Below are 27070 nucleotides of genomic sequence, written 5' to 3'. Positions count from 1 at the left end.
TCAATTTCAATTTCAATTTTATTGGTCACATAACTAAATACAAGAAGTGTAATCTAGTCAGTGCAATGCTTTTATCTTACTGACATATACACGCATAGATACTTTAAATATAAATAAAGCAGACATAAAATAAATAAAAGACATAAAATGAACAAGCAATAATGTAAAAAAGAAATTTCTACAGTAATTACATTGATATTTCTACCCAGGCTTCTAGAATAATCTCTGGGTATAGGGTGGCCGCACTGGGAGAGCATCGTGAGGAACTCACAACTTATAATTAAATAAATTTAATTAATTAATTAATTAAATTAAATAAAGTGCCCCCTCTCTCTCTCTCGATGTTTCCTCTGTCTTTCTCGATGTTTCCTCTCAGTTTTTCTCGATGTTTCCCCTCAGTTTCTTCCACATCCCTGGCCTGCACATTACCCTGACTGTCCAACATGGCGTCCTGGTAACCGTGTCCCACTCCAGCTCTCATCCTTCAAACTGTCACTCCAGCTCTCGACCTTCAAACTGTCATTCCAGCTCTCGACCTTGCGGTGGCGTGCGCCGATCCAACCCCTGGTCATTGCGTGCTGGCGTCATCGCGTTTTCCTCTCCGCTAGGCCTGTGCTGCTGATTCTCGGTGTTAGTTGGAGTTTCCCAGCTCATTCAGTGTTAAACACTCTGAGGCCGGCGGTCCTCACAGTGTCTGTTCCCCAGATTCAGGGGCAGGAGCCAATCACAGCTCTGGCTGTGTTCACCCATATCTGGTTTGAAGGTATTAAATTGTTCGCAGGCAGGAATATGTTTGATTTATGATCTCACCACCCATCTAGCCTCTGTCCATCTCTCTCTCTGAAACTGTAGAACAGAACTAAGGAACTGGTGTCCGATGCATTCCATTCTCAACACGCAGAGACAGCAACCAGAGAGAGAGAGAGAGAGAGACAGACATAGAGACTGTATCAGTCTGAATGTTCCTACTCTGAGCCAGGCGGCCCAGGCACTCTCTGTTACCGAGATTTAGGGGCAGGACCGTGTCACAATTTGTCTGTGTGGATCCTAGCCTGCTTTTATATGATAGTATTATTCACAGAAATAGTGAGACGTTCTGTTCACCACACATGCCTTGAACTCGGTTTCACTAGACCGAAAACTGAGAGGTTCATCATCGTTCCACGTATAACAGGCAGGGCTGGGGGATAGTGGGACTGGGGATTGATCCTGAACACAAGGCACAGAGACAGACACAGGGCATGACAGTCACACAGGCCCGGGATCTTGTCTCATATATGTCGGCGACTCACCCAGCGGAGACAGGCAGAGACTGATTAAACTCCCCACTCACCAGCAGTTCAGTGTCAGAGATTGACAGAGCCTGTTCCTCTCCATTGTTCCACACAGTATTGGGGAGACAAATCGCTTAAGGGACAGGATTCGAGTCGCTCTCACACTCACTGGCAGCAACTGACGTGTGTCCAGAGTCGCTTTCTCCACTCCTAATATCTCCTTATCAGTCTCGATGTCAATGTTTCTTTCATAAGGCTCATGAGAAGCTCATTGGAATGATTTATTCCGTTTAAGGCGCTATATATATTCAAGTTGTGGTTGTTGTTGCTATATTTAATTTGAGTGTCAGGAAGACAGGTCTGAGCATGCGTGATAAACACTTGCCTGCTCCTCCCTCTCTCCCCACAGTGTTTAAAGCGACAGGAAGGGCCCATGCGAGCTCCCCTCCCCCAGCTCTGCCAGCGGGGGCCGTTTCCTCTGTGCTCGGCTGATGATCGCTGAACACATCAGGGAGCGGAGATATCACGGGCCCGAGTAAGGGAGCAAACAGCAGCCTCCTCACAGCAGCACATCGCATTGGGACTGTGTCCGCAGATGGGCTTTGAGTCGGGGTATGTTCAGCGGCAGTCGGGGACATTTTGTACGAGACAGCGTGGAGCAGCAACTCGCTCCGGAACGTGGAGTGAGTGGGGGAAGGGAGAGGCCATTCTCGGGCTGTGTGTGTACAGTGTAAGGTAACATAGAAAGTAAATCACCTCGCACTTTTAAATCATTGCTGCTTTCTTCCCCCAAAGCAGGAGTGGATATTCCTGATTCAGATCCAGTCACACGGTGTCTGTTGTTATTGAACAGTGAACATTGGATCGGAGCCTGAGAGTGAGGATGTGAGGAGTTTCACAAAGTGCATCTATTGCAGGCACCAGGTGAGAAGTGTGAAAGAACACATTTCAAAAATCGGTTATTTTGTTTCGGTGCGTTGAGTTCTCCAAAAACGTGTTGCTGGTGATTGGGAGATACATAGTCGCTACATCCGGTACATCAGGATCCGTGCTCTGAGACATTCTGTTAATTACACAGGCCCTCAACTCGGTTTCAATGGAATGATGGAGCCATAATCATAGAGTCATAACGGCACAGAAGGAAGCCATTCGGCCCATCGAGTCTGTGCCATCTCTCTGCAGAGCAATCCAGTCAGTCCCATTCCCCCGCTCTAACCCGTAGCCCTGCAAGTTTATTTCCCTCAAGTGCCTATCCAGTCTCCCCTTGAAAACATTGAATGTGTCCGCTTCCACCACTTCCGTCGGCAGCGAGTTCCAGGTCCTCAACACTCGCTGCGTAAAAATGTTTTTCCTCACACCACCCCCCCCCCCCCCCCCGCCGGCCCCATCTCTTGCCCAAAACCTCAAATCTGTGTCCCCTAGTCCTGGTACCATCAACTAGTGGGAACAGCCTTTCCCCGTCTAGCCGATCCAAACCTGTTATAATCTTGTACACCTCTATCAAATCACCCCTCAACCTCCTTTGCTCTAATGAAAAAAATCCAGCATCTCCAACATTTGCTTGTAACTAAGATCCCCAATCCACTGAACTTTTTGATAAAGCTCCTCTGCACCCTCTCAAGGGCCTTCACATCCTTCCTAAAGTGTGGTGACCAGAACTGGACGCAATTCTCCAGTTGTGGCCTAACCAGTGCTTTATAATGATTCAGCATAACTTCCCTACATTTGTACTCAATACCTCTATTTATGAAACCCAAGATCCCATATCCTTTGCTAACCACTATCTCAATATGTCCTGCCACCTTCAGGGACCTATGCCCATTAACTGCCAGGTCCCTCTGTCCCTGCACACTCTTTATAATTGTGCCAATACGTGCATATTGCCTCTCACTGTTTCCTCTGCCAAAATGCATCCTCACACTTCTCTGTTTAAATTCCATCTGCCACTTGTCTGTCCATTCTGCCAATCTTTCTATGTCCTGTTGCAGTCGATTGGTATCATCCTCACTCTATGGCACACCCCCACATGAGGTGTGAATTGCAAATTTGGAAATTCTACTTTGTATTCCAATTTCCAGGTCATTTATAAATATAAAGAATGCAGTGGCCCCAGCACTGACAGTTGGTGAACACTAATGTCTACTATGCTTCTGTCTGAAAAACAGCCATTTACCACAACTCGCTGTGTTCTTTCCATAGACTGAAAACAATTGCTAGTACAGACCAGGTACCTGTGGTTATATTCCAGGAAGCCTTGTCGAATTTGATAGGTAATCCAATGAGACTGGGAGATATAAACCTGGACTGTGGCAATAAGGTCGTCCCATTCATGGTCCAATGCTGGGGTTGGTTTGTGTCTGGATGCTGATAACTTACTATAGAACCGTCCTACACACCTGCTGTGGAGAATCGGAGTCCAGCTGTATTGCAGTGAGATCAGACCATGACACAATTTGTATCGCAGTTTCCTCTCCCCAGATATTTTACTTTGTTATTATAAACAAACACATTAATTATTAATTTATTTTTATATTCTACCCACAACTGTCCATATCGTATAACTAATTTTGTTCTCATATTATAATTCTCGGAGCAAAATACTTCACTGAGCCAGAATAAATGTGATCTTTCCTCCACATGGAACAGGAGGAGCAGTGCAGGCAGCTCCTTCTCACACACAGTAAGTACATTATCACTCACAGAATGACAGATTGAGATTGAATCACAATCACTTACTGTAACTGAGATTGACTGACAGATACAGATGAACACCCACACTCAACTACCAGAGATAGACAGTTACTGAGTAAAATCCACACTCCCATACTAGACACAGACAGATAGACAACAACTGAAGCTCACATAGCAGATACAGACAGGTAGAGAGTGAAATCCACAGTCACTCACCAGAAACTGACAGGTACAGATAACACCCAATGAGAAGCAGATGGGTACAGGACAAAATTCCACTCACATACCAGAAACTGACTGGTAAATTACAAAATGCCCCTCACATAACAAAAACTGACAGGTACAGGGCAAAATCCGTTCACATACCAGAAACTGACAGGTACAGTGGAAAATTCACTCACATACCAGAAACTGACAGGTACTGGTCAAAAACACATGCACATACCAGAAACTGACAGACACAGGAAAAAATCTCCCTCACATAACAAAAACTGACAGGTACAGGACAAAATCCCCCTCACAAAACAAAAACTGACAGGTACAGTGGAAAATTCACTCACATACCAGAAACAGAAAGGTACTGGACAAAAACCCATGCACATACCAGAAACTGACTGGTACAGGATAAAACCCCACTCACATATCAGAAATGGACAGGTACAGTACAAAATCCCACTCACATACAAGATAATGGCAGCTACATTACTAAATCTCACCCACATATCAGAAATTGTCAGATTCAGAACAAAACCCCAATCATATATCAGAAACTGATATTTACCAGACAAATCCTCCCTCACATTTCAAAATCTGGCAGGTACAGGACAACACCACACTCGCACATCAGAAGTTGTCAGGAACAGGTGAAAACCACACTCACAGACGAGAAACTGACAGGAAGAGGTCAAAACCCCACTCACATATCAGAAACTGCCATATACAGGACATAACATCACTCACATACCGGAAACTGACAGGTACAGGACAATACCCCTCTCACAGATCAGAAACTGACAGGTACAGGAAAAAAGAACAATAACATAAAGAAACTGCCATATACAGGACAAAACCCCACTCACGTACCAGAAGCTGACAGGTACAGGACAAAACCCACTCACATACCAGAAACTGACAGGTACAGGGCCAATTCAGACACATATATCAGATACTGACAGGTACAGGACAGAATCCCACACACATTGCAGGAACTGAGAGGCACAGGACAACAACCACACTCACATGTCAGAAACTGAGAGATACAGCACAAAACCCACTCACAAACCTGAAACTAATTGGCACCGTACAAAACCCCACTCTCAAACCTGAAAGACAGGTACAGGACAAAACCCGACTCACATATCAGATACTGACATTTACAGTACAAAGACCGACTCACATGTCAGAAATTGAGAGGTACAGGATATAACCCCACTCGCATAACCGAAACTGACAGGTACAGGATATAAACACACTCACATACCAGAAACTGACAGGTACATGAGAAAATCCAATTCATATACCAGAAACTGACAGGAACAGAAAAAACCTAATTCATATAACTGAAACTGACAGACAAATGCATATCCACACTCACGTAACCGAAACTGACACATACAGGACAAAACCCCACTCACAGATCAGAAAATGACAGCTATTGTACAAAACCCCACTCACATGACAGAAGCTGACAGGTACAGGATAAAATTCCTCTCACATACCTGAAGCTGAGAGGTACAGGACAAAACCCCACTCACAGATGAGAAAATGACAGCTATAGTACAAAACCCCACTCACATGACAGAAGCTGACAGGTACAGGATAAAATTCCTCTCACATACCTGAAGCTGAGAGGTACAGGAAAAAACACCACTCACATACCAGAAACTGACAGGTACAGGGAAAAAACACACTTACTTACCAGAAACTAACAGAAAGGAAGCATTAACAGGACATTTGGATAAATATAATTTAATCGGACAGAGTCAGCATGGTTTTATGAAGGGGAAGTCATGTTTGACAAATTTGCTCGAATTCTTTGAGGCCGTAACAAACAGGGTGGATAAAGTGGAGCCAGTGGATGTGGTGTATTTGGACTTCCAAAAGGCATTTGACAAGATGCCACACGAAAGATTACTGCACAAGATATAAAATCACGGGATTGGGGGTAATATACTGGCATTGGTGGAAGATTGGCTATCTAACAGAAAACAGAGAGTGGGGATAAATGTTTCATTCTCGGGTTGGCAATCAGTAACTCGTGGTGTTCCACAGGGTTCAGTGCTGGAGCCCCAACTCTTTACAATCTATATTAACGATTGGAGGTGGGACCAAGTGCAACGTATCCAAGTTTGCTGATGATACAAAGATGCGAGGGAAAGCAGTGAGTGAGGAGGACATAAAAAACCTGCAAAGGAGCATGGACAGGCTAAGTGAGTGGGCATAAATTTGGCAGATGGAATATAATGTTGGAAAGTGTGAGGTTATGCACTTTGGCAGAAAAAATCAAAGAACAAATTATTATCTAAATGGAAAGAAACTGCAAAGTGCTACAGTACAAAGGGATCTGGGGGTCCTGGTGCATGATACACAGAAGGTTAGTATGCAGGTACAGCAGGTGATCAGGAAGGCCAATGGAATCTTTGCTTTTATTGCAAGGGGGATGGAGTATAAAAGCAGGGAAGTCTTGCTTCAGTTGTACAGGGTACTGGTGAGGCCACACCTGGAATTCTGCGTACAGTTTTGGTTTCCATATTTAAGAAAAGATATACTTGCTCTCGAGGCAGGTCAGAGAAGGTTCATTCAGTTGATTCCGGAAATGAGAGGGTTGACTTATGAGGAAAGGTTGAGTAGGTTGGGCCTCTACTCATTGGAATTCAGAAGAATGAGAGGCGATCTTATCGAAACATATAAGATTGTGAGGGGGCTTGATCGGTTGGATGCGGGGAAGATGTTTCCACTGATGGGTGAGATTAGAACTAGGGGGCATAATCTTAGAATAATGGGATGCCGTTTCAAAACTGAGATGAGGAGAAACTTCTTCACTCAGAGGGTAGTAAATCTATGGAATTTGCTACCTCAGAGAGTTGTGGAAGCTGCGACAATAAATACATTTAAAACGGAGATAGACAGTTTCCTAGCTGGTAAGGGAATTAGGGGTTACGGGGAGCATGAATCTAGGTTCAGATCAGCCATGATCCTATTGAATGGCGGAGCAGGCCCGAGGTGCCATATGTCCTACTCCTGCTCCTACATCTTATGTTCTTATAAACAGGACAAAATCCAACTCATGTTCCAGAAAGTGACAGGTACAGGAAAAAACACCACTTACAGTCAAGAAAGTGACAGGTTAAAGGCAAAATCACGTTCACATATGAGAAACTGACAGGTACAGGACAAAACCCCACTCACATCCCAGAAGCTGACAGGTACATGAGAAACCCCAACTCATATACCAGAAACTGACAGGTACAGGACAAAACCTCACTCACATCACAGAAACTGACAAGCAAATGAATATCCTCAATAACATACCACAAACCGACAGGTACAGGATAAAATCCCTCTCACCTACAAGGAGCTGACAGGTACAGGAAAAAAGCCCCACTCACAGATCAGAAAATGACAGCTATAGTACAAAACCCCACTCACATAACAGAACCTGACAGGTACAGGATAAAATTCCTCTCACATACCAGAAGCTGACAGCTAAGGCACAAAACACCACTCACATACCAGAAACTGACAGGTACAGGAAAAAAACACGCTTACATACCAGAAACTAACAGGAACAGGACAAAATCCAACTCACATTCTATAAAGTGACAGGTACAGAACAGAACAGTACTTACAGACACCACTTACAGACAAGATAGTGACACAAATTATAGACAAGAAAGTGACAGGTACAGGGCAAAAACACACTCACATTCCAGAAGCTGACAGGTACAGGAGAAAACCTCACACACATTACAGAAACTGACAGACAAATGCACTTCCACAGTCACATAACAGAAACTGACAGGTACATGACAAAACCCCACTGACATACCAGCAACTGAAAGGTCCAGGAAGAAAACCCAATCATATATCAGAAACTGACAGGTGCAGGAAAAAAACACCACTAACATACCAGAGAATGACAGGTAGAGGACAAAGCCCCACTCACATGCCCGCGGGTGCTGAAGGTTTTCCTGGAGAATGTGATCAGGGATGCGGTCACCTACACTGAGCACGCCAAGCGCAAGATGGTCACTGCCATGGATGTGGTGTACGCTCTGAAACGGCAGGGCCGCACTCTCTATGGATTCGACGGCTGAACAACTCGACCCTTTCTACCAAACACAACACAAAGGTTCTTTTAAGAGCCACCCACCACCTCACAGAGAGAGCAGTGACCTGGGAGCAAGGGTAGACAGTTGATTTACATTGTGATCGGTGTAGATCTATATTTTACTCCAAGATCTATATCTTGGTGTGTGGATGTTTTAAATCAACGTAGGCACGATGGGCTGAATGGTCTTTATTCACAGAATCGTAGACATTTACGGTACAGAAGGATTCAGCACAAAAATATCTATGCTGCCGAAACCCACTTTCCAGATCTTGGTCCCTAGCTTTTCAGTTTATGACACTTCAAGGGCGTAACATATAGTTTTTAAATATGATGAGGGTTTCTGCCTCTACCTCACTTTCAGGCAAAACGTTCCAGACCACCAACAACCTATGGGTGAAAAAAGTTCTGCTCAACTCTCCTCTACATCTTCTGCCAATTATTTTAAATCTTTACCCCCTGGTGATTGATCTCTCTGCTAAGGGAAATAGGTCTTTCCTGTCCACTCTATGTAGGCCCTTCATATACACATCAATCAAGTCTCCTCTCGGCCTGCTAATGTGCGGAATCGTTCTGTGATTCTATAAATGGACGATATCCCGAATGAATAATTCGACTATATTAATGCTGCGACTTCCTCTGAAAAGAGCCGTTGCTTTGTTTTGTGCTTTTACAGTGCGTTGTGAAATTTATTTGCTATTGTCCCTTCCGACACCCCGTGCTAGGCCAGCTCCCGGGCAGCACCAGTCTCACCTCCGTCTGGATGTGTGGACACAATCCGCACTCTCCAAACTATTGGAGTTTGGTGCCATCTCCTGGCCGTCAGCCAGTGGTGCAACAGGAAAACCATTCATCAGTAACTATTTTAAACTGGAGAGAAATAACCTGAACATCTTGTTTCCGTTCAGTCTAAGATGATTGCAAAGTGTTTTACACGTCCTGACTGAAGCTCCAAAGGCCTATGGCGAATGATCTGTAAATACAGCGTCTAACATTTTAAAATTAGGGCGATGATTGTGTCGTGGTGTGGCTCGCTGCCCTCCCTCGCGCGAGTTCATTGACGTTCGATTTGAGGCATCGCAACCAGGCTCCTGTTAACACAGTTTAGGTCATCCTATCGCAGTTTATAGTAGATGCATTGCTGGTCATCTTCAAAAATTCTATAGGATCTGGAACAGTTCCCATGGATTGGAGGATAGCTAATGTATCCCCACTATTTAAAAAAGGTGGTAGAGAGAAAACGGGGAATTACAGACCGGTAAGCCTGACATCGGTAGTGGGGAAATGCTAGAATCCATTATAAAAGATGTAATAGCAGAGCACATGGAAAACAGTGACAGGATCGGAGAAAGTCAACATGGATTTATCACATTTTTGCTGATTTAAGTGTTATAAGAAAGAAGTCTGAGCATGCGCTAAAATTCAAGCTACGCCTCCCCCTCCCCCACTTTTGAAACCAACGGGAATGGCCCCTGCGAGCACCGCTCCCCCAGCTCGGCCAGCGGAGGCCGTTTCCTCTGTGCTCGGCTGATAAGAACTACAAACACGGTCGTGGCCGCTCTTTCCCTTTGCTCTCAGTCCCGTTCATTTACAGCGCCTGCCGACGAATTAAAAGCTTGTTTAAGGGACGAGACATTGATTTGTCACTTTATTCTCTGTCAAGACCTTTCCAATGTTTTAATGCCATTTGTGATTCATCCGTGTATTAATTGAGACTTCCTGCAGTGTAACAACCCAGAATGGGATTTATTTTAGAAAACAGAACGGGGTCAGTTTGATCACTCTGTCCCTCTTCCCTTCTTACAGAAGGACTCCCAGATCTGGTTTCACTCCCGCCGCAGTGCCTGTGCGAATGATCGATCGATAATCTGTGAATCCTCACTTTTACAAAGATTGAGCTGGAATGTGTCCTGTTTCAAAGTCAATGGAAATTGATTCCCGCCCGTTGCAGTTTCAAATTGAACGCGGAATTAATCCTGATTGTAACAGCCTGGAATTTGCAAGGGAGAGATGGAATAAGACAAAAGGAAGCAAAAAAATGTTCGGAATTCTTTGGCTAATGGTGAATTTATTAACTTAATTCGCTCGTTTAGGAAAATATTGGCGGGCTTTTTGAAATTAAAAAATCATTGGCGGTCTGACTGTTGAGAAGTTATTTCCACTCACTTTTCATTGGCGGGAAAAACAGACCGTGATTGGTCACCGGATGTGGTAGTCCACATCCCAGAAAGTGACAGATAACGAGTAAAATCAACACCCACACAAAGCCCAGAGCAGAAACTGACAGGTACAGTAGTGCCGCCACCGACAAGGCTACGGCCGGCAGAGACGAAACGCCTCCTTTTGTGCCGTAAATGTCTACGATTCTGAGTAAAGGGCATTAGACCCATCGAGCTTATGCTGATTTAAATCACCTCCACACATAAATTTGATTTGGAATAAAATATAGATCTACAGCGATCACAATGTAAATCCAATCCATCTCCGCTCCCAGGTCACTGCTCTCTCAGTGAGGTGGTGGGTGGCTCTTAAAAGAGCCTTTGTGTTGTGTTTGGTGGAAAGAGTCGAGATGTTCAGCCGCCGAATCCATAGAGAGTGCGGCCCTGCCGTTTCAGAGCGTACACCACATCCATGGCAGTGACCGTCTTGCGCTTGGCGTGCTCAGTGTAGGTGACCGCATCCCTGATCACATTCTCCAGGAAAACCTTCAGCACCCCGCGGGTCTCCTCGTAGATCAGACCCGAGATCCGCTTGACACCGCCACGGCGAGCCAGGCGGCGGATGGCTGGTTTGGTGATGCCCTGGATATTGTCACGGAGCACCTTACGGTGGCGCTTGGCTCCGCCTTTGCCCAGTCCTTTACCTCCTTTACCTCGTCCAGTCATGTTGATTCTTCACTGAAATCGTAGGTGAATGAAAATTTTCTCCCTTACAACTTTATTTATGCAGCCTGAGCGGACCTGGCTGAGAAAGGCAGACTGTACGTGAAGCGGAAGTAAGGGGGGGTGAAAGAGAGAGAGGAGAGAGAGCGGGAAGGAAGAAGACAGATTCAGAGTGAGAGAGAAAGGGCTCTGAGCTTCCAGCAACCTCTCCACGTTGACGTTACAATCCCCTGTAAAATCTTCACAAAAACTAAATACACTTTCAGAGAAATCCTGATAATCAAGGATTTCTAGAAAAACAATAAACGGAATATATAATTAAAAATCAATTAAGTGGGCACGCTGCACTTCAAATCGATTACAGAATTATAGAATCGTTACATCACAGTCGGAGGCAATTCGGCCCATCGAGCCCGTGCCGGCTCTCTGCAAGAACACTTCAGCTAATCCCACTCCCCCGCCCTTTCTCCGCAGCCCTGCATGTTTTTCCCTACAGGTACTTATCCAATTCGCTGTTGAACGCGACGATTGAGTCTGCCTCCACCTCCCTCTCAGTCAGTTCATGCCAGACCCTGACCACTCGCTTTCCAGAAAAGCAATAGGCGGACAATATAATTAAAATTCATTAAAGGAGGCACTCTGCACTTCAAATCTATTACAGAATCATTACAGCACATTGACGGCCATTCGGCCCTTCTCAAATCCGAGTCTCATTCCAAAAACAAGCTTTTAATTCTTCGGCAGGCTCTGGAAATAGCGTCTGAGTGTAAAGGGAAATAGCGACCGCGGATGGTGTTTGTAGTTTACTGAACAGGGAATTCAACAGAGACGCTAAGGTCGATCCGGTCAGTGAAACTGCTTATCTGAGAATACAAAATTAAATCTAAAGCTGGAAATTCAAACGTTCTCAAACACACTTGTTCAGGAAATCATTACAGTAAATTGTGTCTAAATAGAAATGCGTTTGTGTAGCTCTTTCAGAGAGATTGTGGGTGGCTCTTAAAAGAGCCGTTGTGTTTTGGGTTTGTTCTTTCAGGACAGCGTGGAGTTTTACTTGGAGCTGGTGTATTTGGTCACCGCCTTTGTCCCTTCCGACACGGCGTGCTTGGCCAGCTCCCCGGGCAGCAGCAGGCGCACGGCGGTCTGGATCTCCCTGGAGCTGATGGTGCGTCGCTTGTTGTAATGGGCCAGGCGGGAAGCCTCACCCGCGATGCGCTCGAAAATATCTTTCACAAACGAGTTCATGATGCCCATGGCCTTGGAGGAGATGCCGGTGTCGGGGTGAACCTGCTTCATCACTTTGTAGATGTAGATGGAGTAACTCTCCTTCCTCGACTTTCTGCGCTTTTTGCCGCCCTTCGCTGCCGGTTTAGTGACGGTTTTCTTGACGCCCTTCTTGGCCGCTGTTTTCTTTTCATCAACCATTCTCAAACTCGATTTCAGACACAAAATGATGCAATCCTACTCGGGGCCCGGCTTAAATAGGCTGCCCCCACAGCCCTATGCTAATGAGGGATGGGTGAAGGCAATGGTTGTGATTGGCTGCTGAAGAGTGATGTTTTTTCCATTGTTCTGTATTTCTCTGATTGGCTGCTCTATGTATCCAATCAGATTGAATCTCTATCACAAGCACGCCCCCTACAGTCAGAAAGGTCATTGCAAGCGCAGAGGAATTATCATCTTCCCATTCTCCATTTCCCAGAACATTAAAGAGGCCCCAAGCACTTCTGCTGCACGGGTCTGCAATTTAAATGTCCAAACTGTGCTCTATATTCAAGCCTTGCGGGGTGGTCTGTGCCACTGTAGTTCAGTAATGCCAGTCCCTAGTACTGTGTGTGTGTGTGTGTGTGTGTGTGTGAATAGTTCTGTCTCAGTCTCTGGTTATTTATGTAACTGTTGGAATCATTCTCAATCTCAGTCTCTGTTACATGTGTCAGGGTGGGATTCCATCTGTATCCGTCAGACTCTGGTACCGTGTGTCAGTGTTGGGATTCATTCGGAATCTTTCATTCTCTGGTAGTGTACGTGTGTGTGATATTAATTCAGTATCTGTCTGTCACTGGGATGTGCGAGTCTGAGATTCATTCTGCATCTTTTAGTCATTGAGACGTGCGAGTCTGTGTTTCATTCTGTATCTGTCAGTCACTGGGACGGTATGCGAGTCTGAGATTCATTCTGCAACTGTTAGTCTCTGGTAATGTACATTAGTGTCGAATTAGCTCTGAATCAGTCTGTCTCTCGTACTGTATTTCAGCGACGGTTTCCGCATGAATATGCTACTCACTCGGTTTATGAAAGTAGGATTCGTACTACATCTATCGGTCTCTGTTACTTGATGTTAGTTTGAGATTCTTTCCATCTCTGCTAGCATCTGGTACTGTATGTGAGTGTGGGAATGAACCTCTCTGCAAATTAATTGTACTGCCTGTGATTGTGTACTCATTCTGTATCTGCCAAGCCCTCTGATGCACTGTTTTACTGTGAGATTCATTCTGCACCAATCAGTATTTAATGTGGGGTTAACAGTGTCTCATTTACTGGTACTGTTTACGAGTGTGTATTAATCATGGGTCTGTTACCTTCTGATACGCTGTGTCAGTGTGAGATTAATTCTCTTTCTCTGACAATCTCTAATACTGTATGTGAGACTGAGATTTATTCTATATCTGTTAGTTCCTGCTATGGCATGTGAGTTTAGGATTTATTCTGTACCTTTCAGTCTCTGATACTGTATGTGTGACTTATATTAATGTTGTCTCTGTCACTATTTGGTACTGTTTCAGAGTGTGAGATTCATTCTGTGTATCTGTCATCTCTGATACTGCATGTGAGTGTCAGTTTAATTCTGTCTCTCACTATCTGGTAATGTAATTGAGTGTGAGATTAATTATGTGTATCTGACCGTCTCTGATACAGTATGTGAGCGTGAGATTTATCTGTACCTGTCAGTCTCTGATAATCTGTGTTAGTGTGGATTGATTCTGTATTACTCAGTGTCAAATACTCAATGTGACAGTGAGGTACATTCTGTGTCTGTCAGTCTCTGGTATTATGTTTGAGAGTGAGATTCATTCTGTATCAGTCAGTCTTTAATACTCTGTATCAGATTGGGATTCATTTTGTCCCTATCATTTTCTGGTACTGTATATGAGTGTGGGATTCATTATGTGCCTGTCTGTCTCTGATTCTCTGAGTTAGTGTGTGATTCATTTTTTCTTTGTCAGCCTATGATTCTCTATGTGAGAGTTAGATTAATTCAGTATCTGTCAGTCTCTGGTGTTGTATGAAAGTGTGGGATTCATTCTGTATATTTCACTCCCTGATACTATGTGTGAGAGTTAAATTAATTCTGTATCTGTCAATCTCTGGTACTGTGTGTGAGTGTGGGAGTCATACTGCAGGGCTCAGCACTAGGTCCCTTGCTTTTTGTGGTATATATCAACGATCTTGTCTTGAATATAGGGGGTATGATTAAGAAGTATGCAGTTGATACTAAAATCGGCTGTGTGGTTGACACTGAAGAAAGAAGCTGTAGACTGCAGGAAGACATCAATAAATTGGTCAGGTGGGCAGAACAGTGGCAAATGGAATTCAATCCGGAGAAGTGTGAGGTAATGCATTCAGGGAGGGGTAAAAAGGAAAGGGAATACACATTAAATGGTAGGACACTGAGCAGTGTAGAGAAACAAAGGGACCTTGGAATGCATTTCTACTGGTCCCTGAAGGTAGCAGGCCAAGTATATAAGGTGGTTAAGAAGGCATAAGAAATGGTTGCCTTTATTAGCCGTGGCATAGAACGCAAGAGCAGGGGGGTTATGCTTCAACTGTATAAAACACTAGTTAGGCCTCAGCTAGAGTACTGCGTGCAATTCTGGTCACCACATTACAGGAAAGATGTGATTGCACTAGAGAGGGTACAGAGCAGATGTACAAGGATCTTGCCAGGAGTAGAGAATCTTAGCTATGTGGATAGACTGGATAGGCTTGGTCTGTTTTCCTTGGAACAGAGGACGTTGAAGGGAGTCCTTATTGAGGTGTGTAAAATTATGAGGTGCATAGATAAAGTGGATAGAAAGGACCAATTTCCCTTAGCAGTGAGGTCAAAAACCAGGGGCACAGGTTTAAAGTATTTAGGGGAAGGTTTAGACGGGATTTGAGGGGAAATTTCTTCACCCAGAGGGTTATTGTGGTCTGGAACTCACTGCCTGAAATGGTGGTAGAGGCAGGAACCCTAACCACATTTAAAAAGTACTTGGATGTGCAATTGGGATACTCTAACCTGCACGGCTACGGACCAAGAGCTGGGAAGTGGGATTAGGTTGATAGCTCTTTGTTGGCCAGCGCGGACACAATGGGCCAAAATGGCCTCCTTCCGTGCTGTAAATTTCTACGATTCTATGTATGTGTCATTCTCTGATACTGTATGTATGAGTGGGATTTATGCTATATATGTTAGTCTCTTGTAGTCTGTCTTGGAATTAGATTAATTCTGTGTCTTTCAGTCTCTAGTACTTTATGTGAGAGTGAGAATAATTCTGTATATCTGTCTCTGAAACCCTTGTCATTGTGTGATTGATTCTGTATTTGTCAGTGTCTAGTACTGTATGTGACAGTGAGGCGCATTCTCTGTTAGCCTCTGGATTTTGTGTGAGAGTGAGATTCATTCTGTAGCAATCAGTCTTTAATAATCAGTGTCAGTGAGGGATTCATTGTGTCTCTATCACTTTCTGGTTCTGCATGTGTGTGTGGGATTCATTATGATTCTGTCACCCTCCGATACTTTGTGTCAGTGTTTGAATCAACCTATACCTGTCAGTCCCTGGTACATAAATGTGGGTTTTACCCTGTGCCTGTCAGTTTCTGCTGTGTGAATTTTAGGTTTTACTCTACAAGTCAGTCTCTGATATGTGAGTGTGGGTTTTATTCTGCATCTTTCAATTTCCGTTCTGTGACAATGGATTTTACTCTGTTTCTGTCAGTCTTTGGTTTGTGAATGTGGGTTTTAGTCTGTCTGTCTATGATATTTGAATGCATTTTTTATTCTCTATCTATCAGTGTCTGAAATGTGATTCTGGGTTTTCTGCTATAACTGGTTGTTTCTGATTTGTGATTGTGAGTTTTACTCTGCATCAATCAGTCTTTGGTTTGTGAATGTGGGTTCTATTCTGTACCCATCGATATCTGGTATGCTAGTAGTGGTTTTATTCAGTACCAGTCAGTTACTGATGCATGAGTGTGGGTTTTCCTTTATACCTGTCAATTTCCACACTGGAAGAACGGGTTCACTCTGAATCTGCGGATGGATGGGTTGTGGAGCATTCACGATGCTGAGAGGGTCGTGGATTACACATTTGATGAGTTGGTCCCGCCGCAGGTTAGGGCTGCACAGGCAGGAGGGAAATGGGTGACCAGCAGGCGGAGCAGTAGAAGCAGGCAGGTAGTGCAGGAGTCCCCTGTGGCCATCCCCTTTCAAACAGGTATAACAATTTGGATACTGTTGAGGGGGATGACTCACCAGAGGAAGGCAGCAGCAGCCAACTTCCTGGCACCGGGGGTGTTGCTGCTGCCCAGGAAGGGAGGAAAAAGAGTGGGAGAGCAATAGTGGTAGGGGATTCTATCGTAAGGGAACAGATAGACGGTTCTGTGGCCATAGACGTGACTCCAGGATGGTTTGTTGCCTCCCTGGTGCCAGGGTCAAGGATGTCACTGAATGGCTGCAGGGCATACTGAAGGGGGAGGGTGAACAGGCAGAGGTCGTGGTTCACATTGGGACCAACGACATAGGTAGGAAGAGGGATGAGGTCCTGCAACAAGAATTTAGGGAGCTAGGTAGCAGATTAAAGAGCAGGACCTCAAAGGTTGTAATCTCTGGATTACTCCTGGTGCCACGTGCTAGTGAATATAGGAATAGGAGGATAGAGCAGATGAATGCGTGGCTAAAGAGTTGGTGCAGGAGGGAGTGCTTTAGTTTCCTGGATCACTGGGCCTGCTTCTGGGAAAGGTGGGACTTGTACAAATTGGACGGGTTGCACCTGAACCAGAGCGGGATAAATATCCTTGCAGGGAGGTTTGCTAGCACTGTTCAGGGGGGTTTAAACTAAAATGGCAGGGGGTTTGGAACCTGAGCAGGGAGACAGAGGAAAGGAAAACAGGGATAAAAGCAAAAGATAGGAAGGAGAAAAACAAAAGTGGCAGTCAAAGAAATCAACGGTTTAAATCAAAAGTGGCCACAGTAAATAATAATTCTAATAGGTCTAAGAGCGTTAAAAAAACAAGCCTGAAGGCTTTGTGTCTTAATGCGAGGAGCATTTGCAATAAGGTGGATGAATTGGCTGCGCAAATAGAAGTAAACAAATACGATTTGGTTGGGATTACAGAAACGTGGCTCAAGGATGGCCAAGACTGGGAACTCAACATCCAGGGGTATTCGATATTCAGGAAAGATAGGCAAAAAGGAAAGGGAGGTGGCGTAGCATTACTGGTTAAAGAAGGGATTAATACAATTGTAATGAAGGATATTAGCTCTGATGATGTGGAATCTGTATGGGTAGAATTGAGAAATACTAAGGGGAAAAAAAAACAGTAGTGCGAGTGGTATATAGACCTCCAAACAGTAAGGTGGAGGTTGGGGATGGCATTAAAAGGGAAATTAAAGAAGCGTGCAATAAGGGCACAGCAGTCATCATGGGTGACTTTAACCTACATATAGATTGGGACAACCAAATTAGTAACAATACTGTGGAGGAGGATTTCCTGGAGTGTTTACGGGATGGTTTCCTGGACCAATATGTCGAGGAACCAACCAGAGATCAGGCCATCTTAGACTGGGTATTATGCAACGAGAAAAGATTAATTAGCAATCTTGTTGTACGAGGCCCCTTGGGTTGGCGCGATCATAATATGATCGAATTCTTCATTAAGATGGAGAATGAAGTAGTTGACTCAGAGACAAGGGTCCTCAATTTAAATAAAGGAAACTACGATGGTCTGAGGAGCGAGTTGGGTAGGATTGAATGGGGAATGGCGCTCAAAGGGTTGACGGTGGATAGGCAATGGCAAACATTCAAAGACCGAATGGATGAGCTACAGAATTTGTTCATCCCAGTTTGGCGTAAAAATAAAACAAAAAAGGTGACTCAACCGTGGCTAACAAGGGAAATTAGGGATAGCATAAGATCCAAGGAGAGGACATATAAATTTGCTAGAAAAAGCAATATTCCTGAGGATTGGGAGCAGTTTAGGAGTCAACAAAGGAGGACAAAGGGATTAATTAAGAAAGGGGAATTAGAATATGAGAGTAAGCTTGCAGGGAACATAAAAACTGACTGTAAAAGCTTTTATAGATATGTGAAGAGAAAAAGATTAGTGAAGTCAAGCGTAGGTCCCTTACAGTCAGAATCAGGGAAATTTATAATGGGAAACAAGGAAATGGCAGACCAACTAAATGCATACTTTGGTTCTGTCTTCACAAAGGAGGACACAAATAACCTGCCAGAGATGCCGGGGAACATAGGGTCTGATGAAAGCGAGGAACTGAAAGAAATCAGTATTTGTAGGAAAATGGTGTTAGGAAAATTGATGGGGCTGAAGGCCGATAAATCCCCAGGGCCTGATGGTCTACATCCCAGGGTACTTAAGGAAGTGGCCCTAGATCTAGTAGATGCATTACTGATCATCTTCCAGAACTCGATAGTCTCTGGAACGGTACCCATGGATTGGAGGGTAGCTAATGTTACCCCACTATTCAAAAAAGGTGGTAGAGAAAAAGCGGGGAATTATAGACCGGTAAGCCTGACATCGGTAGTGGGGAAAATGCTAGAGTCTATTAAAAAGATGTAATAGCAGACCACTTGGAAAGCAGTGACAGGATCGGACAAAGTCAACATGGATTTACAAAAGGTAAATCTTGCTTGACTAATCTACTGGAATTTTTTGAGGATGTAACTGGTAAAATAGATAAGGGAGAACCAGTGGATGTGGTGTATTTGGACTTTCAGAAGGCTTTCGTTGCTTGCGCGTCCAGTGACTCAGGCCGGGACCACGGGGTCTCCTGGGCGGTGGCCACAGCGCGATATCAGGTGCGGCGCCGGCGTCGGGCCGCAGCGGGGAGAGAGGGGGAGGGGGAGGCCAAGAAAACTGAGGGGTGGGAGAGCCGACATGACAAATAGGCCTCCGCCTTCTTCACCCGCCCTGAAGGCTGGGCGACAGCTTTTATTTCTTTACCCCCCCACCGGCTCCCTGTTGCTCGCACGTCCGGTGACTCAGGCCGGGACCACGGGGTCTCCTGGGTGGTGGCCCACAGCGCGATATCAGGAGCGGCGCCAGCATCGGGCTGCAGCGGGGAGACAGGGGGAAGAGTAGGCCCAGAATGACTGAGGGGTCTGAGAGGGAGGGAGGGCAGGAGTGAGTGGTGGAGAGGGAGGGAGGGAAGGAGTGTGGGGAGGGAGGGAGAGGGGGAGGGAGGGAGATAGAGAAAGGGAGGGAGTGAGAGGGGGGAGGGAGGAGAGGAGGGGAGGGAGGAGAGAGGGGGAGGGAGGGGGGAGGGAGGGGGAGGGGTGAGGGAGGAGGGAAAGGGGAGGGAGGAGGGAGGGAGGGGGAGGGAGGGGGGAGGGCGAGTGGAGGGAGGGAGGGGGGAGGGAGGGAGAGAGAGAGTGAAGGGGGGGAGGGAGAGAGAGAGTGAGGGGGGAAGGAGGGAGAGAGTGAAGGGGAGGGAGGGAGAGAGTGAAGGGGGGAGGAGGGAGAGAGTGAAGGGGAAGGAGAGAGAGGGACAGAGGGTGAGGGAGAGGCAGGGGGGAGCCAGAACACCCCCCACACACCCGGGGGGGGGGGCGTTGGGCTCAGGTCAGACTCAGTGTGAAAGAGGAGGGGGAGGAGGCTGGGGATCCGCGGCCTACTGCCTCAACATCAATGCCTGAGCTCAGACATTTAGCTCAGCGCAGAGAGACAGAGAGGCTCACCTCAGATGGTGTCCACCGGGGCTGCGCAGAGTCTCCATCTCCTCACACAACACACACCCTCTCCCTCCCTCCGTCCTCCTCCCTCACTCTGCTCTCCTCCTCTCCCCCTCCCTCCTCTCCCTCTCCCTCCTCTCCCCCTCCCTCCTATCCTCCTCTGTCCTCTCCCCCTCTGTCGTCTCCCCCTCACTCCCCTCCCCCTCCCTCCCCCTCGTTCCCCTCCCCCTCCCTCCTCCTCCTCCTCACCCTCCCTCCTGCTCCTCCTCCTCCCCCCTCCCTCCCTCCTCCTCCTCCCCCCTCCGTCCTCCTCCCCCTCCCTCCCCTCCTCCCCCTCCCTCCCTCCCTCTCCCTCCTCCTGCCCCTCCCTCCACCCCCTTTCCTCCCTCCACCCCCCTTCCCTCCTCCTCCCCCTCCCTCCTCCTCCCCCTCCCTCCACCCCCCTTTCCTCCCTCCAGCCCCTTTCCCCCCACCCTCCCTTCCCCCCCCACCCTCCCTTTCCCCTTCTCTCTCTGTCTCTCTCTCTCTCTGTCCTTCCCACACAGACAGACAGACACACTCATTTGTATATAGAAACATTATTTTTTCTTTTTTCATAGCAGAATGCCCCCAAGAAAACGTACAAGACTTGGACGCAAACTTTCCGATGCTTCCCGGAAAAAGGAACAGAGAGCTGCTGAAACTGAGGAGCAGAGACAGGCTCGCCTTCAGGCTGACCAGGCCAGACATGCTGCTGCTAGATCAGCTGAGACTTCTGAACATTCTGAGGGATGTCGTACAGCTGACAGAGCAAGACATGCCCAAGCCAGATCAGCTGAGACTTCTGAACAATCTGAGGGACGTCTTACAATTGACAGAGCAAGACATGCCCAAGCCACTGCCTCCGAGACTCCTCAGCAGTGTCAGGCACGTCAAGATTTTGATCGGATGAGCCATACCCAAGCCAAAGCATCAGAGACTCCTGACCAGACTCAGTCATGTCGCCAAGCCGACAGTAGTCGCAGCGCCATTGCCACATCTGACATTTGGAATTATTGGGTCGAAGCAGCCTTCTCCTATACACCCACCATCGATTATGAAGCAGACCACACAGTTGTCATTGGCAACATGACCGTCATTTGCCCTCACTGTGGTGCTCTTAAGTGGGAAGGAGAAATTGCTGGGATATGCTGCAATGGAGGAAAGGTTAAACTTCCAACACTAACAGCTCCGCCTGAACCCCTACACTCACTTCTCTTTAGCTGAAATCCAGCTTCAACACATTTCCTCACTCACATCAGAAAGTTCAACAACTGCTTTGCAATGACCTCTTTTGGTGCAAACAGAGTGCGTGAATCAGGATTTTGCCCAACTTTTAAAGTTCATGGACAGGTGTACCAAACAGTTGGCTCACTACTTCCTCTCCCAAATGAAAGACCTCAGTTTCTGCAAACCTACTTCTTGGGTGATGACGAAGAGCAAGCCAATCGCCGCAGGGAAGCTGCTGTTCTGCCCACACAACAACACCAAATCAAGCAAACAACTTTGGTTGAGTTACAGCGGATGCTTGTTGACCAAAACCCATATGTTAAGACTTTCAAAACAGCCATCGAAAAAACAACAAATGAAGACCTCAAAGTTGTCATCAAAGCTGACAAGACTCCTGCAGGTGAACATGAGCGACGCTTCAATGCTCCGACCACCAATGAGGTAGCCATTGTCATTGTGGGCCAATAATATGAACAATGGGACATTGTCTTGCATATCAGAGGTGGTCCACTGAAAAGAATTTCTGAGCTTCACAGGTCATATGATCCTCTGCAATACCCGCTTTTGTTTTGCCATGGGGAAGATGGAAGTGATGTCTATAACAAGATCCAACATGTTGACCCCGAAACTGGTGTGCTACCTACAGCCCAAAGGCAAAAGATGGTTTCTGCCATGGAATTCTATTCATACAGGCTGATGGAACGACAAACTGCTTCAAACCACCTGCTTCACTGTGGATGACTTCTCCACCAGTTCCTCACTGACATGTATGCGAAAATAGGAGAGCGGCTTAATTGGTTCTGGAATAAACAAAATCATTTCAGAGTCACAGACTATATACACTTACGAGATGCTGTGGCCAATGATGGCAACACTGAGGACATTGGTCAACTGGTCATCCTACCATCCACCTTCGTTGGAGGTCCTAGGTACATGCATGAGCACATGCAAGATGCCATGACCTATGTCAGAAACTATGGCAGACCTGACCTCTTCATCACCATGACTTGCAATCCCCAATGGCAGGAGTTCCCATCCAAAGCTGGTACTGAAAGGCATGAGCTCATAGCACGGGTCTTCAAACTCAAAGTTATAAACTGCTCAAACTGCTGACTGTGGGCAAACTTTTTGGTGCACACAATTGCTACATGTACAGCATTGAGTGGCAGAAGTGAGGACTTCCTCATGTTCATCTGTTACTCTGGCTTCAGGCAAAGATTCGCCCCAATCAAGTTGATTCCTTCATTTCTGCAGAGCTACCCGATAAGGACCAGAATCCAATCCTCTTTGATGTTGTTGTAAAACATATGATTCATGGTCCTTGTGGGCGACACAACCCTTTTTCTCCCTGCATGAAAAACAATGCATGTACAAAAGGGTACCCAAAGCCACTCCGCGAAGAAACTCAGCATGGGGATGATGGCTATCCTTTGTACAGGAGAAGGGACAAAGAGAGTGGAGGTTTCAGCACTGAGATAAGAATGCAAACTAAAAAATCTAGCCACTCGAGTCAACCTGGTCCGTCAACTCAGAAAACACAGCAAAGACAGACATTTGAAGTTGACAACCGTTGGATTGTTCCTTACTGTCCACTCCTATCCAGGCTCTTCAAATGTCACATCAATGTGGAGTACTGCCACTCAGTTAAGTCTATCAAATATGTGTGCAAAAATCTCCATAAGGGCAGTGACCAAGCTGTATTTGATCTTCAAGCAGCTGGACAGCAGAATCAAAATGATGAGATCACCACACATCTGATGGGCCGTTACATGTGCAGCAATGAGGCAGCCTGGCGAACTTTTGGATTTGATATCCACAACCATTACCCCACTGTCACTAAATTGGATGTTCACTTGGAAAATGGAAAAAGGGTTTTATTCCAACCTGAAAATGCCAGCCAATGTGCCGAGCAACCTCCAAAGACAAAACTTACAGCATTCATTCAGTTGTGCCAAACGAATGACTTTGCCAAGACACTTTTCTATCATCAGGTGCCCAAGTACTACACATGGCAGCGAAACAAGACATGGTGGGCTCGGCGCCCTGGAGCAGGTCAGAAGGAAGTTCCTGGTCATACAGGGGTGTACACATCAGATGCTCTTGGTAGAGTCTACACGGTCCATCCAAACAACACAGAGTGCTTTCACCTTCATCTACTCCTCCATGAGGTTGCTGGCCACACATCATTTAATGACCTCAAGACTGTCGATGCCCAGCTCTGTGAGTCTTTTCAAGAAGCTTGCCGCAGGAGAGGACTCATTGAGGGTGACAATCATTGGCATGCAACGATGACAGAAGCTGCTGTGTCTTACTCCGCCAATAGGCTACGAAAACTCTTTGCCATTATAATTGCCCTCTGCAGACCTTCCAACCCAATGCAATTGTGGGAAGATCACAAAGACAGCCTCACAGAAGACATCTTACACCAACTCGCCAGAGCCAACCCCACAATGGCACTCAACTACACTGATGCGATGTACAATCAGGCATTGATCCTTTTGGAGGACCAGACTTTGGCATTGGCTGGCAAATCTCTGACTCAGTTGAACCTTCCATCTCCCAATAGGAATGTTTCTCCAGGTCTCAGCAGAGAGGTCCTCAGAGAAACCACCTACAATGTTGAGGAACTGACCTCCTTTGTCACAGTCACTGAGCCTAAATTGCTTCCAGAGCAGAAACAGACTTACAGGTTGGTTCTCGATATGGTGCAAAACAACACTGCTGGCATTATCTTCCTCGATGCCCCTGGTGGAACAGGAAAGACATTCCTGACCAATCTTTTGCTGGCCACGGTTTGCTCTAAGGGATTCATTGCACTGGCTGTTGCCTCATCAGGAATCGCTGCAAATCTTCTGCAAGGAGGTCGCACTGCCCACTCAACCTTTGCTCTCCCTCTGGATCTGACAAGACAAGAACAACCAGTGTGTAACATTAGCAAAGGAACTGGTGCTGCTGAGATGCTTCAAAATCTCGATTGTGGGATGAGTGTACAATGGCCCACAAGAGGGCACTTGAAGCACTCAACAGAACTCTTCAAGATCTGAGAGGCAACGATATGCTGATGGGTGGCATCACACTGTTGCTGGCAGGTGATTTCCGTCAAATCCTGCCAGTTGTCCACAGAGGAACAGCAGCGGATGAACTCAATGCATGTCTCAAGGCATCCCATCTGTGGCCACATGTGCAAACAGTCCATTTGACGAGAAACATGCGTGTTCATATGCATGGTGACGAGATGTCAGAATCCTTTGCGTGACTTTTACTACAATTGGGAGAAGGAAAGTTGCCCATTGACAGCAGTGGACAAATCACAATTCCTCCAGACTTTGTCAGTCAAGTAAAAACAGTTGATGACTTGATCTCAAACGTGTATCCAAACCTCCTCAATCACTTCAAAGATCACAACTGGTTGTGTGAACGGTCAATACTTGCACCCAGGAATGAGACTGTCAAAGACATAAACATGCTCCTTCTTCAAAAACTCCCTGGCCAAGAGCACATTTACAAAAGCATTGATACTGTTTGTGACAGTGCTGATGCGGTACATTACCTCATTGAGTTTCTCAACTCATTGGAGCCTTCAGGAACGCCTCCTCACGAACTGGTACTGAAGGAAGGTACCCCCATCATGCACCTAAGAAACTCATCTCCACCAAAGTTGTGCAGTGGAACCAGACTGGCAGTCAAAAAGCTCATGCAACATGTCATTGAGGCTACCATCATCTCAGGCTGTGCCAGAGGGGAGGATGTTCTCCTTCCACGAATTCCTATGATACCAACTGACTTACACTTTCAATTCAGAAGGCAACAGTTCCTCCTGAGAATTTATTTTGCTATGTCAATCAACAAGGCCCAGGGGCAGACTTTGAAGGTTGCTGGCATTAACTTACTCACGCCCTGTTTTTCACATGGCAAGTTGTACGTGGCATGTTCCAGAGTTGGTGCATCCAGGAATCTGTTCATTTAAACGCCGAACCTCATTTAATTACCTCAAAACTCTCACTGGCCATCTCTGTGCCTCCTTTGTAAAAGCTTGCAGCAACAGAGGACTCCTTCAGGATCACATTCGTTGGCATCCAATGATGACAGAAGCTGCTCTGTCTTGCTCCCCAAAAGGCTACGACATCTCTTTGTGGCCATCCTTCGCTCTAAGGGATTCATTCCACTGGCTGTTGCCTCATCAGGAATCGCTGCAACTCTTCTCGAAGGAGGTCGCACTGCCCACTCAAACTTTCCTCTCCCTCTGCATCTGAATAGACAACAACACCCAGTGTGTAACATTACCACAGCAACTGCTGAGCTGCTTCCAAAATCTAAAGTCATTGTGTGGGATGAGTGTGCAAAGACCCACAAGAGGGCACTTGAAGAACTCAACAGCACTCTACAAGTTCTGAGAGGCTGCATACTTACTACAAGATAACAGATTTAACAGTGTAATGTTGAATACATTTTTATTGATTAAAGAATCACTCTGTACAGTACCAAACCCATTGGGCTTGCAAACCTTCACCAGACACGTATTCACTCTGTATTTGGTTGTAACTCCACCATATTGTAAAATGTTCCATTGTTCTACATTATTATTGGCATAAATGTTCACTATTGATTTCTAAACTGACCTCTAAATGACTGAGATAGTATCTTTTATTTCCCTATTCAACTCATAAACTGAAACATTGTGAATAATGTTATATCATTCCTGGGTCCCCCCCTCCCCTCCCCCCTCCCTCCCCTCCCCTTCCCTCCCCCCTCCCCTCCCCCCTCTCCTCCTCCCCCTTTCCCTTCCTCCCCTTTCCCCAGTCGCTCTCTCTCTTCCCCCCAGTCGCTCTCTCTCTTCCCCAGTCGCTCTCACTCTTCCCCCAGTCGCTCTCTCTCTTCCCCGTCGCTCTCTCTCCTCCCCCCAGTCGCTCTCTCTCTTCCCCCAGTCGCTCTCTCTCTTGCCCCCAGTCGCTCTCTCTCTTCCCCCCAGTCGCTCTCTCTTCCCCCAGTCGCTCTCTCTTCCCCCCCAGTCGCTCTCTCTCTTCCCCCCAGTCGCTCTCTCTCTTTCCCCCAGTCACGCTCTCTCTTCCCCCCAGTCGCTCTCTCTCTTCCCCCAAGTCGCTCTCTCTTCCCCCCCAGTCACTCTCTCACTTCCCCCCAGTCACTCTCTCTCTTCCCCCCAGTCACTCTCTCTCTTCCCCCCAGTCGCTCTCTCTCTTCCAACAGCAACATGCCCTCAAAAAAGCCTCAGGCACCGCCGGGCACTCCAGCTAGTACATATATAATTGCTCTTCTGTCTCTCCTTCCATCTGTCTGTCTGTCTGTCCTCTATACACTCAACTGTTATAGATCATACCTACACATGTGTTACATCAAAAGAAAGCTTACGATTCCAGAATGGTCATAAGCATATTTACTTTTCGGTCAGACAAAAATTGTGCCGACGGTATACAAAAAACATTCAAAATTCCGCTCAATATCCGCTCATTAGCATCGAGTGACGTGAAGGTTTACCAATCATACAGTCGAGCGACGCGACGGTCGACCAATCGCTGCATCACGTGGGCGGGTTCATTGCGCGTGCGGGCGGGCCATCCTAGAGTCGAGTGACATGACGATTGACCAATCCTACAGTTCAGTGAGCTGACGGTTGACCAATCGATGCTTGTGTGGGCGGGCATAAACTTTCTGAAGTGAGCTGAGTGTCAGCCATCT

At 46.3% G+C, this 27070-nt stretch overlaps 2 protein-coding genes across 2 annotated transcripts; one reads left to right on the top strand and one right to left on the bottom strand.

Annotated features, from left to right (window-relative positions):
* Positions 1–1702: 1702 nt before the first annotated feature.
* Positions 1703–25995, top strand: LOC147098345 (uncharacterized). The gene is given in 4 exon segments (XM_085970101.1): positions 1703–1886; positions 2073–2198; positions 20731–24346; positions 24349–25995. Coding segments are annotated over 2 exon segments (1947 nt in total). The 5' UTR covers positions 1703–1886; positions 2073–2198; positions 20731–22683; the 3' UTR covers positions 24633–25995.
* On the bottom strand, positions 11743–12626 carry LOC147098346 (histone H2B-like). Its single transcript, XM_085970005.1, has one exon. It carries the CDS (start codon positions 12600–12602, stop codon positions 12228–12230), a length of 375 nt encoding a protein of 124 aa, XP_085826131.1. The 5' UTR covers positions 12603–12626; the 3' UTR covers positions 11743–12227.
* Positions 25996–27070: the final 1075 nt, after the last annotated feature.

This window comes from Somniosus microcephalus, chromosome 29 (assembly GCF_052327205.1).
Source record: "Somniosus microcephalus isolate GS21.2 chromosome 29, FLI_Smic_1.0, whole genome shotgun sequence".
Lineage (NCBI taxonomy): Eukaryota > Metazoa > Chordata > Chondrichthyes > Squaliformes > Somniosidae > Somniosus > Somniosus microcephalus.
The sequence above is the reverse complement of the archived record's forward strand: the minus strand, read 5'-3'. Positions and strand labels throughout refer to the sequence as shown.

What these genes read in the sequence shown, in the direction of transcription:
- LOC147098346 (XM_085970005.1), bottom strand. Translation starts at nt 12,602, where the DNA reads ATGGTTGATGAAAAGAAAACAGCGGCCAAGAAGGGCGTCAAGAAAACC.